At 46.8% G+C, this 27,357-nt stretch overlaps 1 protein-coding gene across 2 annotated transcripts; it reads left to right on the plus strand.

The window, feature by feature from the left end:
- The first annotated feature begins 41 nt into the window (after positions 1–41).
- Positions 42–23,814, plus strand: LOC113579879 (tripartite motif-containing protein 16-like protein). 2 transcript variants are annotated; one of them, XM_081695517.1, is made up of 6 exons: positions 42–684; positions 1,035–1,130; positions 1,453–1,686; positions 2,086–2,136; positions 22,481–22,540; positions 22,829–23,051. In XM_081695517.1, exons 1-6 carry the CDS (start codon positions 94–96, stop codon positions 22,910–22,912), a joined length of 1,116 nt encoding a protein of 371 aa, XP_081551643.1. In that variant the 5' UTR covers positions 42–93; the 3' UTR covers positions 22,913–23,051. The 2 variants fall into 2 exon arrangements, with proteins under 2 accessions (XP_081551643.1, XP_035385412.1); XM_035529519.2 differs by having other exon boundaries at positions 47–684; positions 1,971–2,136; positions 22,829–23,814.
- The last annotated feature ends 3,543 nt before the right edge of the window (positions 23,815–27,357 follow it).

Genomic DNA, 27,357 nt, shown 5'->3' on the forward strand with positions numbered 1-27,357 from the left:
ATCAAGTACAGAACAAGGAAGACATTCTTACTGATCTCAAAGGACATAACACTAATTTCAGAAGGCAGCTCTTTCAGTACTGAGTGCAGGAAAATGGCAGAGGCCAGTATTTCAGTAGATCAGGACCAGTTCAGCTGTCCAATCTGTCTGGATCTACTGAAGGATCCAGTGACTATCAACTGTGGACACAGTTTCTGTATGGTGTGTATTAATGATTACTGGGATCAGGATGATCAGAGGGGAATCTACAGCTGTCCACAGTGCAGAGAGACTTTCTCTCCAAGACCTGTTCTACACAGGAACAACATGCTGGCTGAAGTGGTGGAGAAACTGAAGAAGACTGAACTCCACCCTGCTTCTCCTGCTCACTGTTACGCCAGACCTGGAGATCTGGAGTGTGATTTCTGCACTGGGAGAAAACGCAAAGCCAGTGAATCTTGTTTGGTGTGTCAGACGTCTTTCCGTGAAACTCATCGCAAATCTCATTACGAAGTTCCTGCTTTGAAAAAGCACAAATTGATCAAAGCCTCCACACGTCTGCAAGAGATGATCTGCTCTCAACACGACAAAGTGATTGAGATCTACTGCCGTACTGACCAGAGCTGCATCTGTTATTTGTGTACAATGGATGAACACAAAGGCCATGATACAGTCTCAGCTGCAGCAGGAAGAACTGAAAAACAGGTGAAAATGACATTTTATTAACATTCGAATAATTAAAATTTTGTTTCTAATTTAGACTCGTGTTTGTGTTGAAAATCACTGTGAGAAAGAAGGCACCAGAACCAAATCAGCTGTACCTGTAGAGTACAAAGACCAACATAGCAAATAACCAGCAGCCATTACCTGTCTTATCAGCTTTGCAGTAGTCATATGATAGAGACACACCCTCTTATACGGTTAATGACAAATAAATAAATGTTTTTTATTTGCCCACTAAGTGAGCTAAAGGAGGTGCAGATTATTATTATTATTATTATTATTATTATTATTATTATTATTATTATTACTTTAACTCATTATTTTCCATTCAGACTCAGCTAAAAGAGGTGCAGAGCAAATCCCAGTGGAGAATCCAGGAGAAAGAGAAGAAGGTCCAGGAGCTGAAGCAAGCTGTAAACACTCTTAAGGTGAGTGCTGTGCAGAGATCTGCTGGAACAGCTGTTTCACAGCTCAGTCAAACCTCTCCTCCAGACGGCCAGTGAGGAGACCAGTGTGGGAGACTTTGGACTCTCACACAGTCATGATGGGGACAATACAACACCTGGGGTAACAATAACAGAACGTATAATAATTCTGCTTTAAATAACCTAATATAGAAATAGAATAAATAGAATAAATATAAATAGTTCTGTGTCTCTTCTGTGCCACAAATTAATCATATACTGTCACAGTTAGAGTAGATAATAGTTCTGCCTAAATGTACTATCTGGTCTCTTGGTCTCCTAACAGCGCTCTGCACAGGCAGCCCTGGAGGACAGTGAGAGTATTTTTACTGAGCTGATCCACTCCATTAAAGAAATGCTCTCTGAGCTGACAGAGATGATCAGAGCTAAGGAGAAGACTGAACTGAGTCGAGCCGAAGGGCTCCAGGAGAAACTGGAGCAGGAGATTGCAGATCTTAAGAGGAGAGACACTGAGCTGGAGCAGCTCTCTCACACAGAGAATGACACCCACTTCCTCCAGGTAACTATCAATGTTTTGTGCACATATTCCTCCCTCCTCTCTCTCTTTCTCTTTGTATGTGTGTGTATCTGTGTGACTTCCCTACGATAACAATTAAGGAAGTAAAAGGTCTAGCAGAAAATAATGCACTAGGTCTGTGTATATGCCCAGATGTGTATTAAGTGTTCCATTGTGGGCACAATAAATAGGCCTTTCTGAAATCCTTTTTTTTTTTTTGTTGGTTTCTGAAAGACGTGAATTACTTTGCACATTTACCTTCTTCCTCATGTTCTTAATGTTCATAGAGTTTTCAGTCTGTTTGCAACTCTTCTGGAACTGTGGACCCCCTGGGCATTTACTTCATTATAAATAAACAGCTTTCATTTGATGGAATAAAACAAATTCTTTCCAATCTTAAAGAACAACTGGAGGAAATCTGCATGGAAGAATTCAACAAAGTCCGTCCACAAGGTAAGCGGAGCCTTCCTGCTTTAAGATTTACACACACACACACACACACACACACGTACACATACACACACTTTACAGAGTGATTTTCTATACACAGTAGTTAGTCACTTTATGTCTGGCCTAAGATTTCCTTTTGGCCTTAACACAAAGGTTTCCCAGCATTGTTCTAGTAAATGTTCTAGTTTGCTCTAGAAACTGGAAAGAAGGTAATTTCATTTAAATTTGGCAGACGCTCTTATCCAGAGCGACTTACAAAGGTGCTTTTTCATTTACACATAGAATGTATTCTAGCCAGTACAGTAAGTGCAAAACAAATAAGGTCTATCTCAGACAACAATCAGTGCAATATACAGTACCCTACAATAAGTACTAGAGTTTTAGTTAGTCAACATAGGAGCAGGATCAGTGGTCATTTAAATATTAGATGCGTCTTAGGTCTGTGTTTGAAGATTGCCAGGGACTCTGCTGTCCAGACAGCAAGCGAAAGTTCATTTAACCATCTAGGAGCCAAGACAGAGAATGGCTGCTGAAAGGAAATGGAAGAGAGAGAGCTCCCCACACAGGAAGAGAGGGTAAGAGAGCTCCCCACACAGGAAGAGAGAGTAAGAGAGTTCCCCACACAGGAAGAGAGAGTAAGAGAGCTCCCCACACAGGAAGAGAGGGTAAGAGAGTTCCCCACACAGGAAGAGAGGGTAAGAGAGTTCCCCACACAGGAAGAGAGAGTAAGAGAGTTCCCCACACAGGAAGAGAGGGTAAGAGAGTTCCCCACACAGGAAGAGAGGGTAAGAGAGTTCCCCACACAGGAAGAGAGGGTAAGAGAGTTCCCCACACAGGAAGAGAGGGTAAGAGAGCTCCCCACACAGGAAGAGAGAGTAAGAGAGTTCCCCACACAGGAAGAGAGAGTAAGAGAGTTCCCCACACAGGAAGAGAGGGTAAGAGAGTTCCCCACACAGGAAGAGAGAGTAAGAGAGTTCCCCACACAGGAAGAGAGGGTAAGAGAGTTCCCCACACAGGAAGAGAGGGTAAGAGAGTTCCCCACACAGGAAGAGAGTAAAAGTGTTCCCCACACAGGAAGAGAGAGTAAGAGAGTTCCCCACACAGGAAGAGAGAGTAAGAGAGTTCCCCACACAGGAAGAGAGTAAAAGTGTTCCCCACACAGGAAGAGAGAGTAAGAGAGTTCCCCACACAGGAAGAGAGGGTAAGAGAGTTCCCCACACAGGAAGAGAGAGTAAGAGAGTTCCCCACACAGGAAGAGAGAGTAAGAGAGTTCCCCACACAGGAAGAGAGAGTAAGAGAGTTCCCCACACAGGAAGAGAGAGTAAGAGAGTTCCCCACACAGGAAGAGAGAGTAAGAGAGTTCCCCACACAGGAAGAGAGAGTAAGAGAGCTCCCCACACAGGAAGAGAGGGTAAGAGAGCTCCCCACACAGGAAGAGAGGGTAAGAGAGTTCCCCACACAGGAAGAGAGGGTAAGAGAGTTCCCCACACAGGAAGAGAGTAAAAGTGTTCCCCACACAGGAAGAGAAAGTAAGAGAGTTCCCCACACAGGAAGAGAGGGTAAGAGAGTTCCCCACACAGGAAGAGAGTAAGAGAGTTCCCCACACAGGAAGAGAGAGTAAGAGAGTTCCCCACACAGGAAGAGAGAGTAAGAGAGTTCCCCACACAGGAAGAGAGAGTAAGAGAGTTCCCCACACAGGAAGAGAGGGTAAGAGAGTTCCCCACACAGGAAGAGAGTAAAAGTGTTCCCCACACAGGAAGAGAGAGTAAGAGAGTTCCCCACACAGGAAGAGAGAGTAAGAGAGTTCCCCACACAGGAAGAGAGGGTAAGAGAGTTCCCCACACAGGAAGAGAGTAAAAGTGTTCCCCACACAGGAAGAGAGAGTAAGAGAGTTCCCCACACAGGAAGAGAGGGTAAGAGAGTTCCCCACACAGGAAGAGAGTAAAAGTGTTCCCCACACAGGAAGAGAGAGTAAGAGAGTTCCCCACACAGGAAGAGAGAGTAAGAGAGTTCCCCACACAGGAAGAGAGAGTAAGAGAGTTCCCCACACAGGAAGAGAGAGTAAGAGAGTTCCCCACACAGGAAGAGAGAGTAAGAGAGCTCCCCACACAGGAAGAGAGTGTAAGAGAGCTCCCCACACAGGAAGAGAGGGTAAGAGAGTTCCCCACACAGGAAGAGAGGGTAAGAGAGTTCCCCACACAGGAAGAGAGTAAAAGTGTTCCCCACACAGGAAGAGAAAGTAAGAGAGTTCCCCACACAGGAAGAGAGGGTAAGAGAGTTCCCCACACAGGAAGAGAGTAAGAGAGTTCCCCACACAGGAAGAGAGAGTAAGAGAGTTCCCCACACAGGAAGAGAGAGTAAGAGAGTTCCCCACACAGGAAGAGAGAGTAAGAGAGTTCCCCACACAGGAAGAGAGGGTAAGAGAGTTCCCCACACAGGAAGAGAGTAAAAGTGTTCCCCACACAGGAAGAGAGAGTAAGAGAGTTCCCCACACAGGAAGAGAGAGTAAGAGAGTTCCCCACACAGGAAGAGAGGGTAAGAGAGTTCCCCACACAGGAAGAGAGTAAAAGTGTTCCCCACACAGGAAGAGAGAGTAAGAGAGTTCCCCACACAGGAAGAGAGGGTAAGAGAGTTCCCCACACAGGAAGAGAGTAAAAGTGTTCCCCACACAGGAAGAGAGAGTAAGAGAGTTCCCCACACAGGAAGAGAGGGTAAGAGAGTTCCCCACACAGGAAGAGAGTAAAAGTGTTCCCCACACAGGAAGAGAGAGTAAGAGAGTTCCCCACACAGGAAGAGAGAGTAAGAGAGTTCCCCATACAGGAAGAGAGTAAAAGTGTTCCCCACACAGGAAGAGAGAGTAAGAGAGTTCCCCACACAGGAAGAGAGAGTAAGAGAGTTCCCCACACAGGAAGAGAGGGTAAGAGAGTTCCCCACACAGGAAGAGAGTAAAAGTGTTCCCCACACAGGAAGAGAGAGTAAGAGAGTTCCCCACACAGGAAGAGAGAGTAAGAGAGTTCCCCACACAGGAAGAGAGGGTAAGAGAGTTCCCCACACAGGAAGAGAGTAAAAGTGTTCCCCACACAGGAAGAGAGAGTAAGAGAGTTCCCCACACAGGAAGAGAGGGTAAGAGAGTTCCCCACACAGGAAGAGAGTAAAAGTGTTCCCCACACAGGAAGAGAGAGTAAGAGAGTTCCCCACACAGGAAGAGAGGGTAAGAGAGTTCCCCACACAGGAAGAGAGGGTAAGAGAGTTCCCCACACAGGAAGAGAGTAAAAGTGTTCCCCACACAGGAAGACAGAGTAAGAGAGTTCCCCACACAGGAAGAGAGAGTAAGAGAGTTCCCCACACAGGAAGAGAGGGTAAGAGAGTTACCCACACAGGAAGAGAGTAAAAGTGTTCCCCAAACAGGAAGAGAGAGTAAGAGAGTTCCCCACACAGGAAGAGAGGGTAAGAGAGTTCCCCACACAGGAAGAGAGAGTAAGAGAGTTCCCCACACAGGAAGAGAGAGTAAGAGAGTTCCCCACACAGGAAGAGAGAGTAAGAGAGTTCCCCACACAGGAAGAGAGAGTAAGAGAGCTCCCCCCACAGGAAGAGAGGGTAAGAGAGCTCCCCACACAGGAAGAGAGGGTAAGAGAGTTCCCCACACAGGAAGAGAGGGTAAGAGAGTTCCCCACACAGGAAGAGAGGAAAAGTGTTCCCCACACAGGAAGAGACAGTAAGAGAGTTCCCCACACAGGAAGAGAGGGTAAGAGAGTTCCCCACACAGGAAGAGAGTAAAAGTGTTCCCCACACAGGAAGAGAGAGTAAGAGAGTTCCCCACACAGGAAGAGAGTAAAAGTGTTCCCCACACAGGAAGAGAGAGTAAGAGAGTTCCCCACACAGGAAGAGAGAGTAAGAGAGTTCCCCACACAGGAAGAGAGGGTAAGAGAGTTCCCCACACAGGAAGAGAGTAAAAGTGTTCCCCACACAGGAAGAGAGAGTAAGAGAGTTCCCCACACAGGAAGAGAGGGTAAGAGAGTTCCCCACACAGGAAGAGAGTAAAAGTGTTCCCCACACAGGAAGAGAGAGTAAGAGAGTTCCCCACACAGGAAGAGAGGGTAAGAGAGTTCCCCACACAGGAAGAGAGTAAAAGTGTTCCCCACACAGGAAGAGAGAGTAAGAGAGTTCCCCACACAGGAAGAGAGAGTAAGAGAGTTCCCCATACAGGAAGAGAGTAAAAGTGTTCCCCACACAGGAAGAGAGAGTAAGAGAGTTCCCCACACAGGAAGAGAGAGTAAGAGAGTTCCCCACACAGGAAGAGAGGGTAAGAGAGTTCCCCACACAGGAAGAGAGTAAAAGTGTTCCCCACACAGGAAGAGAGAGTAAGAGAGTTCCCCACACAGGAAGAGAGAGTAAGAGAGTTCCCCACACAGGAAGAGAGGGTAAGAGAGTTCCCCACACAGGAAGAGAGTAAAAGTGTTCCCCACACAGGAAAAGAGAGTAAGAGAGTTCCCCACACAGGAAGAGAGGGTAAGAGAGTTCCCCACACAGGAAGAGAGTAAAAGTGTTCCCCACACAGGAAGAGAGAGTAAGAGAGTTCCCCACACAGGAAGAGAGGGTAAGAGAGTTCCCCACACAGGAAGAGAGGGTAAGAGAGTTCCCCACACAGGAAGAGAGTAAAAGTGTTCCCCACACAGGAAGAGAGAGTAAGAGAGTTCCCCACACAGGAAGAGAGAGTAAGAGAGTTCCCCACACAGGAAGAGAGGGTAAGAGAGTTCCCCACACAGGAAGAGAGTAAAAGTGTTCCCCACACAGGAAGAGAGAGTAAGAGAGTTCCCCACACAGGAAGAGAGAGTAAGAGAGTTCCCCACACAGGAAGAGAGGGTAAGAGAGTTCCCCACACAGGAAGAGAGTAAAAGTGTTCCCCACACAGGAAGAGAGAGTAAGAGAGTTCCCCACACAGGAAGAGAGGGTAAGAGAGTTCCCCACACAGGAAGAGAGTAAAAGTGTTCCCCACACAGGAAGAGAGAGTAAGAGAGTTCCCCACACAGGAAGAGAGGGTAAGAGAGTTCCCCACACAGGAAGAGAGGGTAAGAGAGTTCCCCACACAGGAAGAGAGTAAAAGTGTTCCCCACACAGGAAGAGAGAGTAAGAGAGTTCCCCACACAGGAAGAGAGAGTAAGAGAGTTCCCCACACAGGAAGAGAGGGTAAGAGAGTTCCCCACACAGGAAGAGAGTAAAAGTGTTCCCCAAACAGGAAGAGAGAGTAAGAGAGTTCCCCACACAGGAAGAGAGGGTAAGAGAGTTCCCCACACAGGAAGAGAGAGTAAGAGAGTTCCCCACACAGGAAGAGAGAGTAAGAGAGTTCCCCACACAGGAAGAGAGAGTAAGAGAGTTCCCCACACAGGAAGAGAGAGTAAGAGAGCTCCCCACACAGGAAGAGAGGGTAAGAGAGCTCCCCACACAGGAAGAGAGGGTAAGAGAGTTCCCCACACAGGAAGAGAGGGTAAGAGAGTTCCCCACACAGGAAGAGAGTAAAAGTGTTCCCCACACAGGAAGAGAGAGTAAGAGAGTTCCCCACACAGGAAGAGAGGGTAAGAGAGTTCCCCACACAGGAAGAGAGTAAAAGTGTTCCCCACACAGGAAGAGAGAGTAAGAGAGTTCCCCACACAGGAGGAGAGTAAAAGTGTTCCCCACACAGGAAGAGAGAGTAAGAGAGTTCCCCACACAGGAAGAGAGAGTAAGAGAGTTCCCCACACAGGAAGAGAGGGTAAGAGAGTTCCCCACACAGGAAGAGAGTAAAAGTGTTCCCCACACAGGAAGAGAGAGTAAGAGAGTTCCCCACACAGGAAGAGAGGGTAAGAGAGTTCCCCACACAGGAAGAGAGTAAAAGTGTTCCCCACACAGGAAGAGAGAGTAAGAGAGTTCCCCACACAGGAAGAGAGGGTAAGAGAGTTCCCCACACAGGAAGAGAGTAAAAGTGTTCCCCACACAGGAAGAGAGAGTAAGAGAGTTCCCCACACAGGAAGAGAGAGTAAGAGAGTTCCCCATACAGGAAGAGAATAAAAGTGTTCCCCACACAGGAAGAGAGAGTAAGAGAGTTCCCCACACAGGAAGAGAGAGTAAGAGAGTTCCCCACACAGGAAGAGAGGGTAAGAGAGTTCCCCACACAGGAAGAGAGTAAAAGTGTTCCCCACACAGGAAGAGAGAGTAAGAGAGTTCCCCACACAGGAAGAGAGAGTAAGAGAGTTCCCCACACAGGAAGAGAGGGTAAGAGAGTTCCCCACACAGGAAGAGAGTAAAAGTGTTCCCCACACAGGAAGAGAGAGTAAGAGAGTTCCCCACACAGGAAGAGAGGGTAAGAGAGTTCCCCACACAGGAAGAGAGTAAAAGTGTTCCCCACACAGGAAGAGAGAGTAAGAGAGTTCCCCACACAGGAAGAGAGGGTAAGAGCGTTCCCCACACAGGAAGAGAGGGTAAGAGAGTTCCCCACACAGGAAGAGAGTAAAAGTGTTCCCCACACAGGAAGAGAGAGTAAGAGAGTTCCCCACACAGGAAGAGAGAGTAAGAGAGTTCCCCACACAGGAAGAGAGGGTAAGAGAGTTCCCCACACAGGAAGAGAGTAAAAGTGTTCCCCAAACAGGAAGAGAGAGTAAGAGAGTTCCCCACACAGGAAGAGAGGGTAAGAGAGTTCCCCACACAGGAAGAGAGAGTAAGAGAGTTCCCCACACAGGAAGAGAGAGTAAGAGAGTTCCCCACACAGGAAGAGAGAGTAAGAGAGTTCCCCACACAGGAAGAGAGAGTAAGAGAGCTCCCCACACAGGAAGAGAGGGTAAGAGAGCTCCCCACACAGGAAGAGAGGGTAAGAGAGTTCCCCACACAGGAAGAGAGGGTAAGAGAGTTCCCCACACAGGAAGAGAGTAAAAGTGTTCCCCACACAGGAAGAGAGAGTAAGAGAGTTCCCCACACAGGAAGAGAGGGTAAGAGAGTTCCCCACACAGGAAGAGAGTAAAAGTGTTCCCCACACAGGAAGAGAGAGTAAGAGAGTTCCCCACACAGGAAGAGAGTAAAAGTGTTCCCCACACAGGAAGAGAGAGTAAGAGAGTTCCCCACACAGGAAGAGAGAGTAAGAGAGTTCCCCACACAGGAAGAGAGGGTAAGAGAGTTCCCCACACAGGAAGAGAGTAAAAGTGTTCCCCAAACAGGAAGAGAGAGTAAGAGAGTTCCCCACACAGGAAGAGAGGGTAAGAGAGTTCCCCACACAGGAAGAGAGAGTAAGAGAGTTCCCCACACAGGAAGAGAGAGTAAGAGAGTTCCCCACACAGGAAGAGAGAGTAAGAGAGTTCCCCACACAGGAAGAGAGAGTAAGAGAGCTCCCCACACAGGAAGAGAGGGTAAGAGAGCTCCCCACACAGGAAGAGAGGGTAAGAGAGTTCCCCACACAGGAAGAGAGGGTAAGAGAGTTCCCCACACAGGAAGAGAGTAAAAGTGTTCCCCACACAGGAAGAGAGAGTAAGAGAGGTCCCCACACAGGAAGAGAGGGTAAGAGAGTTCCCCACACAGGAAGAGAGTAAAAGTGTTCCCCACACAGGAAGAGAGAGTAAGAGAGTTCCCCACACAGGAAGAGAGGGTAAGAGAGTTCCCCACACAGGAAGAGAGGGTAAGAGAGTTCCCCACACAGGAAGAGAGTAAAAGTGTTCCCCACACAGGAAGAGAGAGTAAGAGAGTTCCCCACACAGGAAGAGAGAGTAAGAGAGTTCCCCACACAGGAAGAGAGGGTAAGAGAGTTCCCCACAGAGGAAGAGAGTAAAAGTGTTCCCCACACAGGAAGAGAGAGTAAGAGAGTTCCCCACACAGGAAGAGAGGGTAAGAGAGTTCCCCACACAGGAAGAGAGAGTAAGAGAGTTCCCCACACAGGAAGAGAGAGTAAGAGAGTTCCCCACACAGGAAGAGAGAGTAAGAGAGTTCCCCACACAGGAAGAGAGGGTAAGAGAGTTCCCCACACAGGAAGAGAGAGTAAGAGAGTTCCCCACACAGGAAGAGAGAGTAAGAGAGTTCCCCACACAGGAAGAGAGAGTAAGAGAGTTCCCCACACAGGAAGAGAGAGTAAGAGAGTTCCCCACACAGGAAGAGAGAGTAAGAGAGTTCCCCACACAGGAAGAGAGAGTAAGAGAGCTCCCCACACAGGAAGAGAGGGTAAGAGAGCTCCCCACACAGGAAGAGAGGGTAAGAGAGTTCCCCACACAGGAAGAGAGGGTAAGAGAGTTCCCCACACAGGAAGAGAGTAAAAGTGTTCCCCACACAGGAAGAGAAAGTAAGAGAGTTCCCCACACAGGAAGAGAGGGTAAGAGAGTTCCCCACACAGGAAGAGAGTAAGAGAGTTCCCCACACAGGAAGAGAGAGTAAGAGAGTTCCCCACACAGGAAGAGAGAGTAAGAGAGTTCCCCACACAGGAAGAGAGAGTAAGAGAGTTCCCCACACAGGAAGAGAGGGTAAGAGAGTTCCCCACACAGGAAGAGAGTAAAAGTGTTCCCCACACAGGAAGAGAGAGTAAGAGAGTTCCCCACACAGGAAGAGAGAGTAAGAGAGTTCCCCACACAGGAAGAGAGGGTAAGAGAGTTCCCCACACAGGAAGAGAGTAAAAGTGTTCCCCACACAGGAAGAGAGAGTAAGAGAGTTCCCCACACAGGAAGAGAGGGTAAGAGAGTTCCCCACACAGGAAGAGAGTAAAAGTGTTCCCCACACAGGAAGAGAGAGTAAGAGAGTTCCCCACACAGGAAGAGAGGGTAAGAGAGTTCCCCACACAGGAAGAGAGGGTAAGAGAGTTCCCCACACAGGAAGAGAGTAAAAGTGTTCCCCACACAGGAAGAGAGAGTAAGAGAGTTCCCCACACAGGAAGAGAGAGTAAGAGAGTTCCCCACACAGGAAGAGAGGGTAAGAGAGTTCCCCACACAGGAAGAGAGTAAAAGTGTTCCCCAAACAGGAAGAGAGAGTAAGAGAGTTCCCCACACAGGAAGAGAGGGTAAGAGAGTTCCCCACACAGGAAGAGAGAGTAAGAGAGTTCCCCACACAGGAAGAGAGAGTAAGAGAGTTCCCCACACAGGAAGAGAGAGTAAGAGAGTTCCCCACACAGGAAGAGAGAGTAAGAGAGCTCCCCACACAGGAAGAGAGGGTAAGAGAGCTCCCCACACAGGAAGAGAGGGTAAGAGAGTTCCCCACACAGGAAGAGAGGGTAAGAGAGTTCCCCACACAGGAAGAGAGTAAAAGTGTTCCCCACACAGGAAGAGAGAGTAAGAGAGTTCCCCACACAGGAAGAGAGGGTAAGAGAGTTCCCCACACAGGAAGAGAGTAAAAGTGTTCCCCACACAGGAAGAGAGAGTAAGAGAGTTCCCCACACAGGAAGAGAGTAAAAGTGTTCCCCACACAGGAAGAGAGAGTAAGAGAGTTCCCCACACAGGAAGAGAGAGTAAGAGAGTTCCCCACACAGGAAGAGAGGGTAAGAGAGTTCCCCACACAGGAAGAGAGTAAAAGTGTTCCCCAAACAGGAAGAGAGAGTAAGAGAGTTCCCCACACAGGAAGAGAGGGTAAGAGAGTTCCCCACACAGGAAGAGAGAGTAAGAGAGTTCCCCACACAGGAAGAGAGAGTAAGAGAGTTCCCCACACAGGAAGAGAGAGTAAGAGAGTTCCCCACACAGGAAGAGAGAGTAAGAGAGCTCCCCACACAGGAAGAGAGGGTAAGAGAGCTCCCCACACAGGAAGAGAGGGTAAGAGAGTTCCCCACACAGGAAGAGAGGGTAAGAGAGTTCCCCACACAGGAAGAGAGTAAAAGTGTTCCCCACACAGGAAGAGAGAGTAAGAGAGGTCCCCACACAGGAAGAGAGGGTAAGAGAGTTCCCCACACAGGAAGAGAGTAAAAGTGTTCCCCACACAGGAAGAGAGAGTAAGAGAGTTCCCCACACAGGAAGAGAGGGTAAGAGAGTTCCCCACACAGGAAGAGAGGGTAAGAGAGTTCCCCACACAGGAAGAGAGTAAAAGTGTTCCCCACACAGGAAGAGAGAGTAAGAGAGTTCCCCACACAGGAAGAGAGAGTAAGAGAGTTCCCCACACAGGAAGAGAGGGTAAGAGAGTTCCCCACAGAGGAAGAGAGTAAAAGTGTTCCCCACACAGGAAGAGAGAGTAAGAGAGTTCCCCACACAGGAAGAGAGGGTAAGAGAGTTCCCCACACAGGAAGAGAGAGTAAGAGAGTTCCCCACACAGGAAGAGAGAGTAAGAGAGTTCCCCACACAGGAAGAGAGAGTAAGAGAGTTCCCCACACAGGAAGAGAGGGTAAGAGAGTTCCCCACACAGGAAGAGAGAGTAAGAGAGTTCCCCACACAGGAAGAGAGAGTAAGAGAGTTCCCCACACAGGAAGAGAGAGTAAGAGAGTTCCCCACACAGGAAGAGAGAGTAAGAGAGTTCCCCACACAGGAAGAGAGAGTAAGAGAGTTCCCCACACAGGAAGAGAGAGTAAGAGAGCTCCCCACACAGGAAGAGAGGGTAAGAGAGCTCCCCACACAGGAAGAGAGGGTAAGAGAGTTCCCCACACAGGAAGAGAGGGTAAGAGAGTTCCCCACACAGGAAGAGAGTAAAAGTGTTCCCCACACAGGAAGAGAAAGTAAGAGAGTTCCCCACACAGGAAGAGAGGGTAAGAGAGTTCCCCACACAGGAAGAGAGTAAGAGAGTTCCCCACACAGGAAGAGAGAGTAAGAGAGTTCCCCACACAGGAAGAGAGAGTAAGAGAGTTCCCCACACAGGAAGAGAGGGTAAGAGAGTTCCCCACACAGGAAGAGAGTAAAAGTGTTCCCCACACAGGAAGAGAGAGTAAGAGAGTTCCCCACACAGGAAGAGAGAGTAAGAGAGTTCCCCACACAGGAAGAGAGGGTAAGAGAGTTCCCCACACAGGAAGAGAGTAAAAGTGTTCCCCACACAGGAAGAGAGAGTAAGAGAGTTCCCCACACAGGAAGAGAGGGTAAGAGAGTTCCCCACACAGGAAGAGAGTAAAAGTGTTCCCCACACAGGAAGAGAGAGTAAGAGAGTTCCCCACACAGGAAGAGAGGGTAAGAGAGTTCCCCACACAGGAAGAGAGTAAAAGTGTTCCCCACACAGGAAGAGAAAGTAAGAGAGTTCCCCACACAGGAAGAGAGGGTAAGAGAGTTCCCCACACAGGAAGAGAGTAAGAGAGTTCCCCACACAGGAAGAGAGAGTAAGAGAGTTCCCCACACAGGAAGAGAGAGTAAGAGAGTTCCCCACACAGGAAGAGAGGGTAAGAGAGTTCCCCACACAGGAAGAGAGTAAAAGTGTTCCCCACACAGGAAGAGAGAGTAAGAGAGTTCCCCACACAGGAAGAGAGAGTAAGAGAGTTCCCCACACAGGAAGAGAGGGTAAGAGAGTTCCCCACACAGGAAGAGAGTAAAAGTGTTCCCCACACAGGAAGAGAGAGTAAGAGAGTTCCCCACACAGGAAGAGAGGGTAAGAGAGTTCCCCACACAGGAAGAGAGTAAAAGTGTTCCCCACACAGGAAGAGAGAGTAAGAGAGTTCCCCACACAGGAAGAGAGGGTAAGAGAGTTCCCCACACAGGAAGAGAGTAAAAGTGTTCCCCACACAGGAAGAGAGAGTAAGAGAGTTCCCCACACAGGAAGAGAGAGTAAGAGAGTTCCCCATACAGGAAGAGAGTAAAAGTGTTCCCCACACAGGAAGAGAGAGTAAGAGAGTTCCCCACACAGGAAGAGAGAGTAAGAGAGTTCCCCACACAGGAAGAGAGGGTAAGAGAGTTCCCCACACAGGAAGAGAGTAAAAGTGTTCCCCACACAGGAAGAGAGAGTAAGAGAGTTCCCCACACAGGAAGAGAGAGTAAGAGAGTTCCCCACACAGGAAGAGAGGGTAAGAGAGTTCCCCACACAGGAAGAGAGTAAAAGTGTTCCCCACACAGGAAGAGAGAGTAAGAGAGTTCCCCACACAGGAAGAGAGGGTAAGAGAGTTCCCCACACAGGAAGAGAGTAAAAGTGTTCCCCACACAGGAAGAGAGAGTAAGAGAGTTCCCCACACAGGAAGAGAGGGTAAGAGAGTTCCCCACACAGGAAGAGAGGGTAAGAGAGTTCCCCACACAGGAAGAGAGTAAAAGTGTTCCCCACACAGGAAGACAGAGTAAGAGAGTTCCCCACACAGGAAGAGAGAGTAAGAGAGTTCCCCACACAGGAAGAGAGGGTAAGAGAGTTCCCCACACAGGAAGAGAGTAAAAGTGTTCCCCAAACAGGAAGAGAGAGTAAGAGAGTTCCCCACACAGGAAGAGAGGGTAAGAGAGTTCCCCACACAGGAAGAGAGAGTAAGAGAGTTCCCCACACAGGAAGAGAGAGTAAGAGAGTTCCCCACACAGGAAGAGAGAGTAAGAGAGTTCCCCACACAGGAAGAGAGAGTAAGAGAGCTCCCCACACAGGAAGAAAGGGTAAGAGAGCTCCCCACACAGGAAGAGAGGGTAAGAGAGTTCCCCACACAGGAAGAGAGGGTAAGAGAGTTCCCCACACAGGAAGAGAGTAAAAGTGTTCCCCACACAGGAAGAGAGAGTAAGAGAGTTCCCCACACAGGAAGAGTGGGTAAGAGAGTTCCCCACACAGGAAGAGAGTAAAAGTGTTCCCCACACAGGAAGAGAGAGTAAGAGAGTTCCCCACACAGGAAGAGAGGGTAAGAGAGTTCCCCACACAGGAAGAGAGGGTAAGAGAGTTCCCCACACAGGAAGAGAGTAAAAGTGTTCCCCACACAGGAAGAGAGAGTAAGAGAGTTCCCCACACAGGAAGAGAGAGTAAGAGAGTTCCCCACACAGGAAGAGAGGGTAAGAGAGTTCCCCACACAGGAAGAGAGTAAAAGTGTTCCCCACACAGGAAGAGAGAGTAAGAGAGTTCCCCACACAGGAAGAGAGAGTAAGAGAGTTCCCCACACAGGAAGAGAGGGTAAGAGAGTTCCCCACACAGGAAGAGAGTAAAAGTGTTCCCCACACAGGAAGAGAGAGTAAGAGAGTTCCCCACACAGGAAGAGAGAGTAAGAGAGTTCCCCACACAGGAAGAGAGGGTAAGAGAGTTCCCCACACAGGAAGAGAGTAAAAGTGTTCCCCACACAGGAAGAGAGAGTAAGAGAGTTCCCCACACAGGAAGAGAGGGTAAGAGAGTTCCCCACACAGGAAGAGAGTAAAAGTGTTCCCCACACAGGAAGAGAGAGTAAGAGAGTTCCCCACACAGGAAGAGAGGGTAAGAGAGTTCCCCACACAGGAAGAGAGGGTAAGAGAGTTCCCCACACAGGAAGAGAGTAAAAGTGTTCCCCACACAGGAAGAGAGAGTAAGAGAGTTCCCCACACAGGAAGAGAGAGTAAGAGAGTTCCCCACACAGGAAGAGAGGGTAAGAGAGTTCCCCACACAGGAAGAGAGTAAAAGTGTTCCCCAAACAGGAAGAGAGAGTAAGAGAGTTCCCCACACAGGAAGAGAGGGTAAGAGAGTTCCCCACACAGGAAGAGAGAGTAAGAGAGTTCCCCACACAGGAAGAGAGAGTAAGAGAGTTCCCCACACAGGAAGAGAGAGTAAGAGAGCTCCCCACACAGGAAGAGAGGGTAAGAGAGCTCCCCACACAGGAAGAGAGGGTAAGAGAGTTCCCCACACAGGAAGAGAGGGTAAGAGAGTTCCCCACACAGGAAGAGAGTAAAAGTGTTCCCCACACAGGAAGAGAGAGTAAGAGAGTTCCCCACACAGGAAGAGAGGGTAAGAGAGTTCCCCACACAGGAAGAGAGTAAAAGTGTTCCCCACACAGGAAGAGAGAGTAAGAGAGTTCCCCACACAGGAAGAGAGTAAAAGTGTTCCCCACACAGGAAGAGAGAGTAAGAGAGTTCCCCACACAGGAAGAGAGAGTAAGAGAGTTCCCCACACAGGAAGAGAGGGTAAGAGAGTTCCCCACACAGGAAGAGAGTAAAAGTGTTCCCCAAACAGGAAGAGAGAGTAAGAGAGTTCCCCACACAGGAAGAGAGGGTAAGAGAGTTCCCCACACAGGAAGAGAGAGTAAGAGAGTTCCCCACACAGGAAGAGAGAGTAAGAGAGTTCCCCACACAGGAAGAGAGAGTAAGAGAGTTCCCCACACAGGAAGAGAGGGTAAGAGAGCTCCCCACACAGGAAGAGAGGGTAAGAGAGTTCCCCACACAGGAAGAGAGGGTAAGAGAGTTCCCCACACAGGAAGAGAGTAAAAGTGTTCCCCACACAGGAAGAGAGAGTAAGAGAGGTCCCCACACAGGAAGAGAGGGTAAGAGAGTTCCCCACACAGGAAGAGAGTAAAAGTGTTCCCCACACAGGAAGAGAGAGTAAGAGAGTTCCCCACACAGGAAGAGAGGGTAAGAGAGTTCCCCACACAGGAAGAGAGGGTAAGAGAGTTCCCCACACAGGAAGAGAGTAAAAGTGTTCCCCACACAGGAAGAGAGAGTAAGAGAGTTCCCCACACAGGAAGAGAGAGTAAGAGAGTTCCCCACACAGGAAGAGAGGGTAAGAGAGTTCCCCACAGAGGAAGAGAGTAAAAGTGTTCCCCACACAGGAAGAGAGAGTAAGAGAGTTCCCCACACAGGAAGAGAGGGTAAGAGAGTTCCCCACACAGGAAGAGAGAGTAAGAGAGTTCCCCACACAGGAAGAGAGAGTAAGAGAGTTCCCCACACAGGAAGAGAGAGTAAGAGAGTTCCCCACACAGGAAGAGAGGGTAAGAGAGTTCCCCACACAGGAAGAGAGAGTAAGAGAGTTCCCCACACAGGAAGAGAGAGTAAGAGAGTTCCCCACACAGGAAGAGAGAGTAAGAGAGTTCCCCACACAGGAAGAGAGAGTAAGAGAGTTCCCCACACAGGAAGAGAGAGTAAGAGAGTTCCCCACACAGGAAGAGAGAGTAAGAGAGCTCCCCACACAGGAAGAGAGGGTAAGAGAGCTCCCCACACAGGAAGAGAGGGTAAGAGATTTCCCCACACAGGAAGAGAGGGTAAGAGAGTTCCCCACACAGGAAGAGAGTAAAAGTGTTCCCCACACAGGAAGAGAAAGTAAGAGAGTTCCCCACACAGGAAGAGAGGGTAAGAGAGTTCCCCACACAGGAAGAGAGTAAGAGAGTTCCCCACACAGGAAGAGAGAGTAAGAGAGTTCCCCACACAGGAAGAGAGAGTAAGAGAGTTCCCCACACAGGAAGAGAGGGTAAGAGAGTTCCCCACACAGGAAGAGAGTAAAAGTGTTCCCCACACAGGAAGAGAGAGTAAGAGAGTTCCCCACACAGGAAGAGAGAGTAAGAGAGTTCCCCACACAGGAAGAGAGGGTAAGAGAGTTCCCCACACAGGAAGAGAGTAAAAGTGTTCCCCACACAGGAAGAGAGAGTAAGAGAGTTCCCCACACAGGAAGAGAGGGTAAGAGAGTTCCCCACACAGGAAGAGAGTAAAAGTGTTCCCCACACAGGAAGAGAGAGTAAGAGAGTTCCCCACACAGGAAGAGAGGGTAAGAGAGTTCCCCACACAGGAAGAGAGTAAAAGTGTTCCCCACACAGGAAGAGAAAGTAAGAGAGTTCCCCACACAGGAAGAGAGGGTAAGAGAGTTCCCCACACAGGAAGAGAGTAAGAGAGTTCCCCACACAGGAAGAGAGAGTAAGAGAGTTCCCCACACAGGAAGAGAGAGTAAGAGAGTTCCCCACACAGGAAGAGAGGGTAAGAGAGTTCCCCACACAGGAAGAGAGTAAAAGTGTTCCCCACACAGGAAGAGAGAGTAAGAGAGTTCCCCACACAGGAAGAGAGAGTAAGAGAGTTCCCCACACAGGAAGAGAGGGTAAGAGAGTTCCCCACACAGGAAGAGAGTAAAAGTGTTCCCCACACAGGAAGAGAGAGTAAGAGAGTTCCCCACACAGGAAGAGAGGGTAAGAGAGTTCCCCACACAGGAAGAGAGTAAAAGTGTTCCCCACACAGGAAGAGAGAGTAAGAGAGTTCCCCACACAGGAAGAGAGGGTAAGAGAGTTCCCCACACAGGAAGAGAGTAAAAGTGTTCCCCACACAGGAAGAGAGAGTAAGAGAGTTCCCCACACAGGAAGAGAGAGTAAGAGAGTTCCCCATACAGGAAGAGAGTAAAAGTGTTCCCCACACAGGAAGAGAGAGTAAGAGAGTTCCCCACACAGGAAGAGAGAGTAAGAGAGTTCCCCACACAGGAAGAGAGGGTAAGAGAGTTCCCCACACAGGAAGAGAGTAAAAGTGTTCCCCACACAGGAAGAGAGAGTAAGAGAGTTCCCCACACAGGAAGAGAGAGTAACAGAGTTCCCCACACAGGAAGAGAGGGTAAGAGAGTTCCCCACACAGGAAGAGAGTAAAAGTGTTCCCCACACAGGAAGAGAGAGTAAGAGAGTTCCCCACACAGGAAGAGAGGGTAAGAGAGTTCCCCACACAGGAAGAGAGTAAAAGTGTTCCCCACACAGGAAGAGAGAGTAAGAGAGTTCCCCACACAGGAAGAGAGGGTAAGAGAGTTCCCCACACAGGAAGAGAGGGTAAGAGAGTTCCCCACACAGGAAGAGAGTAAAAGTGTTCCCCACACAGGAAGACAGAGTAAGAGAGTTCCCCACACAGGAAGAGAGAGTAAGAGAGTTCCCCACACAGGAAGAGAGGGTAAGAGAGTTCCCCACACAGGAAGAGAGTAAAAGTGTTCCCCAAACAGGAAGAGAGAGTAAGAGAGTTCCCCACACAGGAAGAGAGGGTAAGAGAGTTCCCCACACAGGAAGAGAGAGTAAGAGAGTTCCCCACACAGGAAGAGAGAGTAAGAGAGTTCCCCACACAGGAAGAGAGAGTAAGAGAGTTCCCCACACAGGAAGAGAGAGTAAGAGAGCTCCCCACACAGGAAGAAAGGGTAAGAGAGCTCCCCACACAGGAAGAGAGGGTAAGAGAGTTCCCCACACAGGAAGAGAGGGTAAGAGAGTTCCCCACACAGGAAGAGAGTAAAAGTGTTCCCCACACAGGAAGAGAGAGTAAGAGAGTTCCCCACACAGGAAGAGAGGGTAAGAGAGTTCCCCACACAGGAAGAGAGTAAAAGTGTTCCCCACACAGGAAGAGAGAGTAAGAGAGTTCCCCACACAGGAAGAGAGGGTAAGAGAGTTCCCCACACAGGAAGAGAGGGTAAGAGAGTTCCCCACACAGGAAGAGAGTAAAAGTGTTCCCCACACAGGAAGAGAGAGTAAGAGAGTTCCCCACACAGGAAGAGAGAGTAAGAGAGTTCCCCACACAGGAAGAGAGGGTAAGAGAGTTCCCCACACAGGAAGAGAGTAAAAGTGTTCCCCACACAGGAAGAGAGAGTAAGAGAGTTCCCCACACAGGAAGAGAGGGTAAGAGAGTTCCCCACACAGGAAGAGAGAGTAAGAGAGTTCCCCACACAGGAAGAGAGAGTAAGAGAGTTCCCCACACAGGAAGAGAGAGTAAGAGAGTTCCCCACACAGGAAGAGAGAGTAAGAGAGTTCCCCACACAGGAAGAGAGAGTAAGAGAGTTCCCCACACAGGAAGAGAGAGTAAGAGAGTTCCCCACACAGGAAGAGAGAGTAAGAGAGTTCCCCACACAGGAAGAGAGAGTAAGAGAGCTCCCCACACAGGAAGAGAGGGTAAGAGAGCTCCCCACACAGGAAGAGAGGGTAAGAGAGTTCCCCACACAGGAAGAGAGGGTAAGAGAGTTCCCCACACAGGAAGAGAGTAAAAGTGTTCCCCACACAGGAAGAGAGAGTAAGAGAGTTCCCCACACAGGAAGAGAGGGTAAGAGAGTTCCCCACACAGGAAGAGAGAGTAAGAGAGTTCCCCATACAGGAAGAGAGTAAAAGTGTTCCCCACACAGGAAGAGAGAGTAAGAGAGTTCCCCACCCAGGAAGAGAGAGTAAGAGAGTTCCCCACACAGGAAGAGAGGGTAAGAGAGTTCCCCACACAGGAAGAGAGTAAAAGTGTTCCCCACACAGGAAGAGAGAGTAAGAGAGTTCCCCACACAGGAAGAGAGGGTAAGAGAGTTCCCCACACAGGAAGAGAGTAAAAGTGTTCCCCACACAGGAAGAGAGAGTAAGAGAGTTCCCCACACAGGAAGAGAGGGTAAGAGAGTTCCCCACACAGGAAGAGAGTAAAAGTGTTCCCCACACAGGAAGAGAGAGTAAGAGAGTTCCCCACACAGGAAGAGAGAGTAAGAGAGTTCCCCACACAGGAAGAGAGGGTAAGAGAGTTCCCCACACAGGAAGAGAGTAAAAGTGTTCCCCACACAGGAAGAGAGAGTAAGAGAGTTCCCCACACAGGAAGAGAGGGTAAGAGAGTTCCCCACACAGGAAGAGAGTAAAAGTGTTCCCCACACAGGAAGAGAGAGTAAGAGAGTTCCCCACACAGGAAGAGAGGGTAAGAGAGTTCCCCACACAGGAAGAGAGGGTAAGAGAGTTCCCCACACAGGAAGAGAGTAAAAGTGTTCCCCACACAGGAAGAGAGAGTAAGAGAGTTCCCCACACAGGAAGAGAGAGTAAGAGAGTTCCCCACACAGGAAGAGAGGGTAAGAGAGTTCCCCACACAGGAAGAGAGTAAAAGTGTTCCCCACACAGGAAGAGAGAGTAAGAGAGTTCCCCACACAGGAAGAGAGGGTAAGAGAGTTCCCCACACAGGAAGAGAGTAAAAGTGTTCCCCACACAGGAAGAGAGAGTAAGAGAGTTCCCCACACAGGAAGAGAGAGTAAGAGAGTTCCCCACACAGGAAGAGAGGGTAAGAGAGTTCCCCACACAGGAAGAGAGTAAAAGTGTTCCCCACACAGGAAGAGAGAGTAAGAGAGTTCCCCACACAGGAAGAGAGGGTAAGAGAGTTCCCCACACAGGAAGAGAGTAAAAGTGTTCCCCACACAGGAAGAGAGAGGAAGAGAGTTCCCCACACAGGAAGAGAGAGTAAGAGAGTTCCCCACACAGGAAGAGAGGGTAAGAGAGTTCCCCACACAGGAAGAGAGTAAAAGTGTTCCCCACACAGGAAGAGAGAGTAAGAGAGTTCCCCACACAGGAAGAGAGGGTAAGAGAGTTCCCCACACAGGAAGAGAGTAAAAGTGTTCCCCACACAGGAAGAGAGAGTAAGAGAGTTCCCCACACAGGAAGAGAGGGTAAGAGAGTTCCCCACACAGGAAGAGAGAGTAAGAGAGTTCCCCACACAGGAAGAGAGGGTAAGAGAGTTCCCCACACAGGAAGAGAGTAAAAGTGTTCCCCACACAGGAAGAGAGAGTAAGAGAGTTCCCCACACAGGAAGAGAGGGTAAGAGAGTTCCCCACACAGGAAGAGAGGGTAAGAGAGTTCCCCACACAGGAAGAGAGTAAAAGTGTTCCCCACACAGGAAGAGAGAGTAAGAGAGTTCCCCACACAGGAAGAGAGGGTAAGAGAGTTCCCCACACAGGAAGAGAGTAAAAGTGTTCCCCACACAGGAAGAGAGAGTAAGAGAGTTCCCCACACAGGAAGAGAGGGTAAGAGAGTTCCCCACACAGGAAGAGAGTAAAAGTGTTCCCCACACAGGAAGAGAGAGTAAGAGAGTTCCCCACACAGGAAGAGAGGGTAAGAGAGTTCCCCACACAGGAAGAGAGGGTAAGAGAGTTCCCCACACAGGAAGAGAGTAAAAGTGTTCCCCACACAGGAAGAGAGAGTAAGAGAGTTCCCCACACAGGAAGAGAGGGTAAGAGAGTTCCCCACACAGGAAGAGAGTAAAAGTGTTCCCCACACAGGAAGAGAGAGTAAGAGAGTTCCCCACACAGGAAGAGAGGGTAAGAGAGTTCCCCACACAGGAAGAGAGAGTAAGAGAGTTCCCCATACAGGAAGAGAGTAAAAGTGTTCCCCACACAGGAAGAGAATAAAAGTGTTCCCCATACAGGAAGAGGGTAAGAGTGTTACCTACATGGAAAGAGATGGTAAGAGAGTTCCTGACGTTGGAAGAGAGAGTAAGATTGTTCCCCACACAGGTGCCAAATATGCTGCTACAAGGGCTAATGTTAGTCAGCCAAGTCCACATTTCAGCATGAATAACTTTAGCTATCTCAATACAAAGTTTGGATAGCAAGTCAGAGATCTTGGTTCTTGTGTGGTACACTATTTAAATACATTTTTGTTCTCTAAAGAAACACTTGTAACTGACACGTTTAAACATGAATGTGGTATTTTCACAGAAACACAATGCTCACTTAAATATATAGATGCATACAGAGAGAGAAGGTAATTATTGATTTGACCTTTTAGAGTAGCCTTCCTTGTTTGTCTTTGTTTGTTTGTGTTTGTGTGCACATAAAGAGCATTAATTGCTATTTTTTATTGCTATTATTGTCTGCACAGTTGCTGTGGGAGAGATCATTTTACTTTCAGAGCCAAAGAGCAGAGAAGATTTTCTACAATGTATGTGTCACAAAAGCACACCCACACACACACACGTATATATAGAAAGAGTGAGAGACAAAGTAATAATGCAAAATATAAATTTTTGTTTTTATACACATGAATGCACAATTTTTACCAGCTTAGTAACTGATAATGGGTAACCCATATATACAAAATATAGAAATAAAAATACTACATAGATATAGAAACTATAGATAAATAATGTAAAAAGGGCAACAGAAGAAATATATCTTTAAGCCACAGATTTATTGTTGATAAAATCTGATAATATTTATTGCTATTTAGATTTCTGTCAAATTACACTGGATCCCAACACAGCCAACGATTACCTGTGTCTTTCCGAGAAGGCCCGAATGGTTACCAACCTGATGAGAGCCGAGCCCCAACCGGATCATCCAGAGCGATTTACCCACTGGCGGCAGGTGCTGTCTCGGGAGAGTGTATTTCCACGCAGTTACTGGGAAGTTGAGTGGCAGAGCAGAGACTGGGGGGTGTCCATATCAGTGTCACATAAAGGGATCCGTCGGAAGGGCCCAGGTGAGGAGTGCTGGTTTGGACACAACGATCAGTCCTGGAGTCTGGAGTGTTCTTCCACTCTCACCTATTGGCACAACAACATTGAGACTAAGATTCCAGGTGTATTGCCCACCAGAATAGGAGTGTATGTGGATCACAGTGCAGGAACTCTGTCCTTCTACGGAGTCTCTGACACCATGACCCTCCTACACAGAGTTCACACCACATTCACTCAGCCCCTCTATGCTGGGTTTGGGGTTTATTTGAGATCATTTGTTAAGCTATGTGATCCAAAATAAAGTGTCTGTGCTACATTATGGCTATATGACTATAAACAGCTATATGAACATTACTACAGTCACAGATCTGGAAAAAAAACAACAACAAAGAAATCAGATGTTTTTCATGTCACCACCCAGATAGCATAATTCTTTAAAATAATATTTTTGCATCTTATCAAACACACTTCTGTTTCTGATATCTGGTTTCTGAACCACATTTCAATCAGATGTATCATAGTATGACTGTACACATTTTACAGCTATAATTAATAGACTTAACAAGTTAAATAATTTCTTAACCATTAGTGCATTTTAACATATTAATGTAATATATAGCCTCTTGGCTTGGATAAAGCAGAATTGGTAAGTGGTGAAACAGAACTAGGAACAGGACCTTTGGTTTGGGAGTGGGCAGAACACTTGCAGTTTCAATTGCATCCAAGCAGTATATGTTGATGAGTGTCAAAAAATAAATAAAAAATAGTACACACAATAAATGTGTTTTTTCTCTTGGGTATCCAAACATTGCTATTATGTCTTCATAGTTACCTAGTATAAGATTAATTCATTCCAAACTTTTCATTATATGACTTCAATACACTTCATGTTAAATGGTTCTTTGCCTCCACAAATGGACTTGATTTGATTTGATCTAAATGATTTGCCATGGATTAGCCCTTACATACTCATACCTTACAAGCTCAAAAATTACTACTTCTCTGGCTTCTTTCAGACATCAGTAATGTGGCTATGTGAGCTCAAGACTGAGTGTTTGGGCAACCTGCAAGCAGCCGTTAAGCAAGTATAGCCATAGGTGTAGTTGGTTGCTATCAATTACAGAGTGGTAGCTCACTGTCTCCCTCTGGTGGCAGACTGAGGTGAAAGCGGTCACCCTCCTGCAGAAGTCTTAGAAAAGAAAGGTCAAAACTGTAAATAGTAAGTCTTTGCTTAAACTGGATGTATTTCTCAATGAAATGTTTAAATATGTATGCAGTGCTTATAACTATATTTCACCATATCATATAATTATCTGACAAAAAAATTAAGGCAGTAAACTTTGTGAAAACCAAAATTTGTTAGTCTCAAAACATTTGACCACCACTGTAGATATACTATCTCATGTTCTGACAGATTTATTAATGTTTTGATATCAATGAGTGAAGGAAGAGGTTTATATACAGTTTCACTAAGCGGTGCTTAAAATATACATCTAAAAGATTCACTGTTTTTCACAATCTCAAAATGTGAAGCATTGGTAGATTGAAGAAAACATTGATTAAGAAATTACTAAATAAAAGGAATGTACTGTATTACCTAATTTCTGAGAGTAAAAAAGTAATTCCATAGAGGCCACTGGGTACTGCAAATTTCTAATCCAGGAGTGCGCTGGAAACCGCTGATCTTCAGATTCTTGATATTTATTTGCACTCTTAGAGTACCTTCAGATCAGGTTTTCAGAAGTCTAATATCGGGCAGCAAGTCTGCAGTTTCAGAAGTCTAGTCAGTAGTTCCAATACACTGTGCAGAAGTCAAATTTAAGCAGAGAGAGCGCAAGACAGAGAAGGAGTAAGATGGAGGAGAGAATGGAACAGATGAATGAGGCTTTAGAGGCCCTAGCTAGACGTATCAGGGTGCACTGTCCTCTGACCTTGGTGTGTTTACACACACACACACTGTTCCGTGTTATGAAACCCAAATTACAGAAATACTCAGAAATATCCATAAGCATGAAAAGTAATAATACTTTTATATATAAATATATAAATATGTCAACTTGACATAAAGGTGGAGTTAAAAATAATAATATGAAAACACATTAAATGAATAAAAGTATATATGAGTTCCTTAATTTTCTTTAAATTATCCCTGGTTAAGGAAAAACTGTAGGGCTAGGGAGCTGCCAAATTTTTAAAACAGCTTTGAATATTATAGATCAACATTTCATCAGGCATGTGACCTGTCCCTGAAACAGAAGCCAGCTTTACAGTCCTCTCTCTTTGGGCAGAACAAGCTCACTGTAAAGCTTCCCGTTGCTGTTTCCCAACACCTGTGTGTGGAGGAGGCTCTGGGTTGACAGCAGTGGACTCTTGGAGTTTAATCAACAGTTAGAGAGTACTTCAACACCTGCTGCTCCAGTGCCTGCAGCAACAGGGATCAGCTGCACCAGAACATACACTTCACGCACGGGGAAAAGATCTACCCCAACAGCAGTGGAGTTTAATAGAAAGCTAAAGTGAATTTTAGTCAGAAATTCAGTTCCTTCTACAATAGCTCTGACAAACTCCTTAGCGTTGCGTTCAGGAGAAAATACACAAAGGAAAACCCCCTGTTTCAAGTTTCAAGTTTGGTTTATTTGTCACATACATAGTCATACACAGTACAACACGCAGTGAAATGGTGGAGAGTGCTCTGTCCAAACTGAGGAAGAGAACCAGGGGTGCACAGAGAAAAAAAATATATATACAGATAAATATATATTCTATGTATGTACAAAAATATATTAACAATGTATGTACAATATATGTATATTATGATTATATACACAATGTACAATGTATATGGTTGAGTATATATGTACACAATCTACAGAATGTACAGATCCATTGTATAGTACCATATCTACAGTTGTTGTAACAGGTTAATTGAGTATAAATCTAAATCTATATATACAGATGTACAGATATACAGTCATGTTACGTGGTGGTACAGATATACAGATATACAGATATACAGTCATGTTACGTAACAGTCATGGGTTATGGGTGAAGGAGTGAAACAAAACCATAAATGTGCTCTAACTATAACAAAAGATGACAATGTAATGTTACAGTGACCGACAAGGTCATGAAAACAATAGTAGACTTAAATAAGGAGAAACATAATGACATAATAACCCCCAAGTAGTGTGGCTACTAATGAACAACACACCTAAGGGACACTTGGACCAACAGAACATTAACTGTGAACACAAAAGAAATTTTAACAAATTCCACATGCTCACTGCCACCGCATACTACCAACAAGGAGGGCACTGTGACACCCCAAAATTGGAAAAAAAAAAAAAAAAATTTAATTAATACTTTTTGCAAATAATTTAATTATTTTATGGAAATGTAATTATGATGTGTAGGACAGCATTTCAAACCTGTATTTGCATTCCGTTTAATGCAGTACTTTACATAGCTAAGTTTTGCAATATTACTTTAATTTCATTTTAGAAAAATAGTTCTCTGCTTAAAAGCCCTCCCACCAACATCCCCACTCTGCCCCCCAGAGAGAGATGCAACCAGGCAGCCACTCCTACTCATTTCATGGAAAATGAAACTGACCTCTGATACCCTTTTAATGAAGCAACACTGTATGACAAGTTGATAAAATGTAAGTCCACTCAAGCTGTAAGTGACTCAGATCTTTCAGTTCTAAAACATTCTTTGAGACACTGACCATGCCCATTTCTAACTTCAGTATCCTCCCAGTCATTTAGGTTGAAATGAAAGTGAACAGCAGGTGGAAAAGAAAGAGCTTATAAACTCCTTATAAAAGTAGGCTTCAAAAAATCAGGACCTGGTGTTTCCCTGATTGTAAGCTACCCCAATCATTCACTATAATTTCTTTATTTAGCATTGCTTTCTGTTCGTTGCTTAGCTTTGGCAAGTCATACAAAGTTAACCCATAAAGTAGTACAAATCTATCTGTTGAAATATCTTCCTCACCACATCAATGCTGCTTTGTATTTTTTGAGTCATGGTTGAGAAGTTCTGGAAAAACTGGTTTTATTGCCCTCGTATCAGAGAATCTCCACATGAAACAAAACATCCAGCATGCGCTAACAATGCATGAAGTTGTGGAATCTTAGGGCATTTTCTCCCTTGTCCCCAATACCTGAGTCCAGCCTCAGGACTGAATCCGTTTTCATAATGGGGATAAATGATAAATTGTCAAACAAAAAATAATTTTCAACATTTCAGCAAAAATTATTTACTATCACAGAGTAGTGTTGTTTTAACCCTAAATGAA

The sequence above is a fragment of the Electrophorus electricus genome, chromosome 2, assembly GCF_041902795.1.
Source record: "Electrophorus electricus isolate QZ-2024a chromosome 2, ASM4190279v1, whole genome shotgun sequence".
NCBI classification, from domain to species: Eukaryota; Metazoa; Chordata; class Actinopteri; order Gymnotiformes; family Gymnotidae; genus Electrophorus; species Electrophorus electricus.

Coding starts and splice junctions, on each gene's coding strand:
- LOC113579879 (XM_035529519.2), top strand. CDS start 94: ATGGCAGAGGCCAGTATTTCAGTAGATCAGGACCAGTTCAGCTGTCCA. Junction 1,131..1,452: donor AAGCTGTAAACACTCTTAAG/GTGAGTGCTGTG, acceptor GTCTCCTAACAG/CGCTCTGCACAGGCAGCCCT. Junction 1,687..1,970: donor ATGACACCCACTTCCTCCAG/GTAACTATCAAT, acceptor TAATGTTCATAG/AGTTTTCAGTCTGTTTGCAA.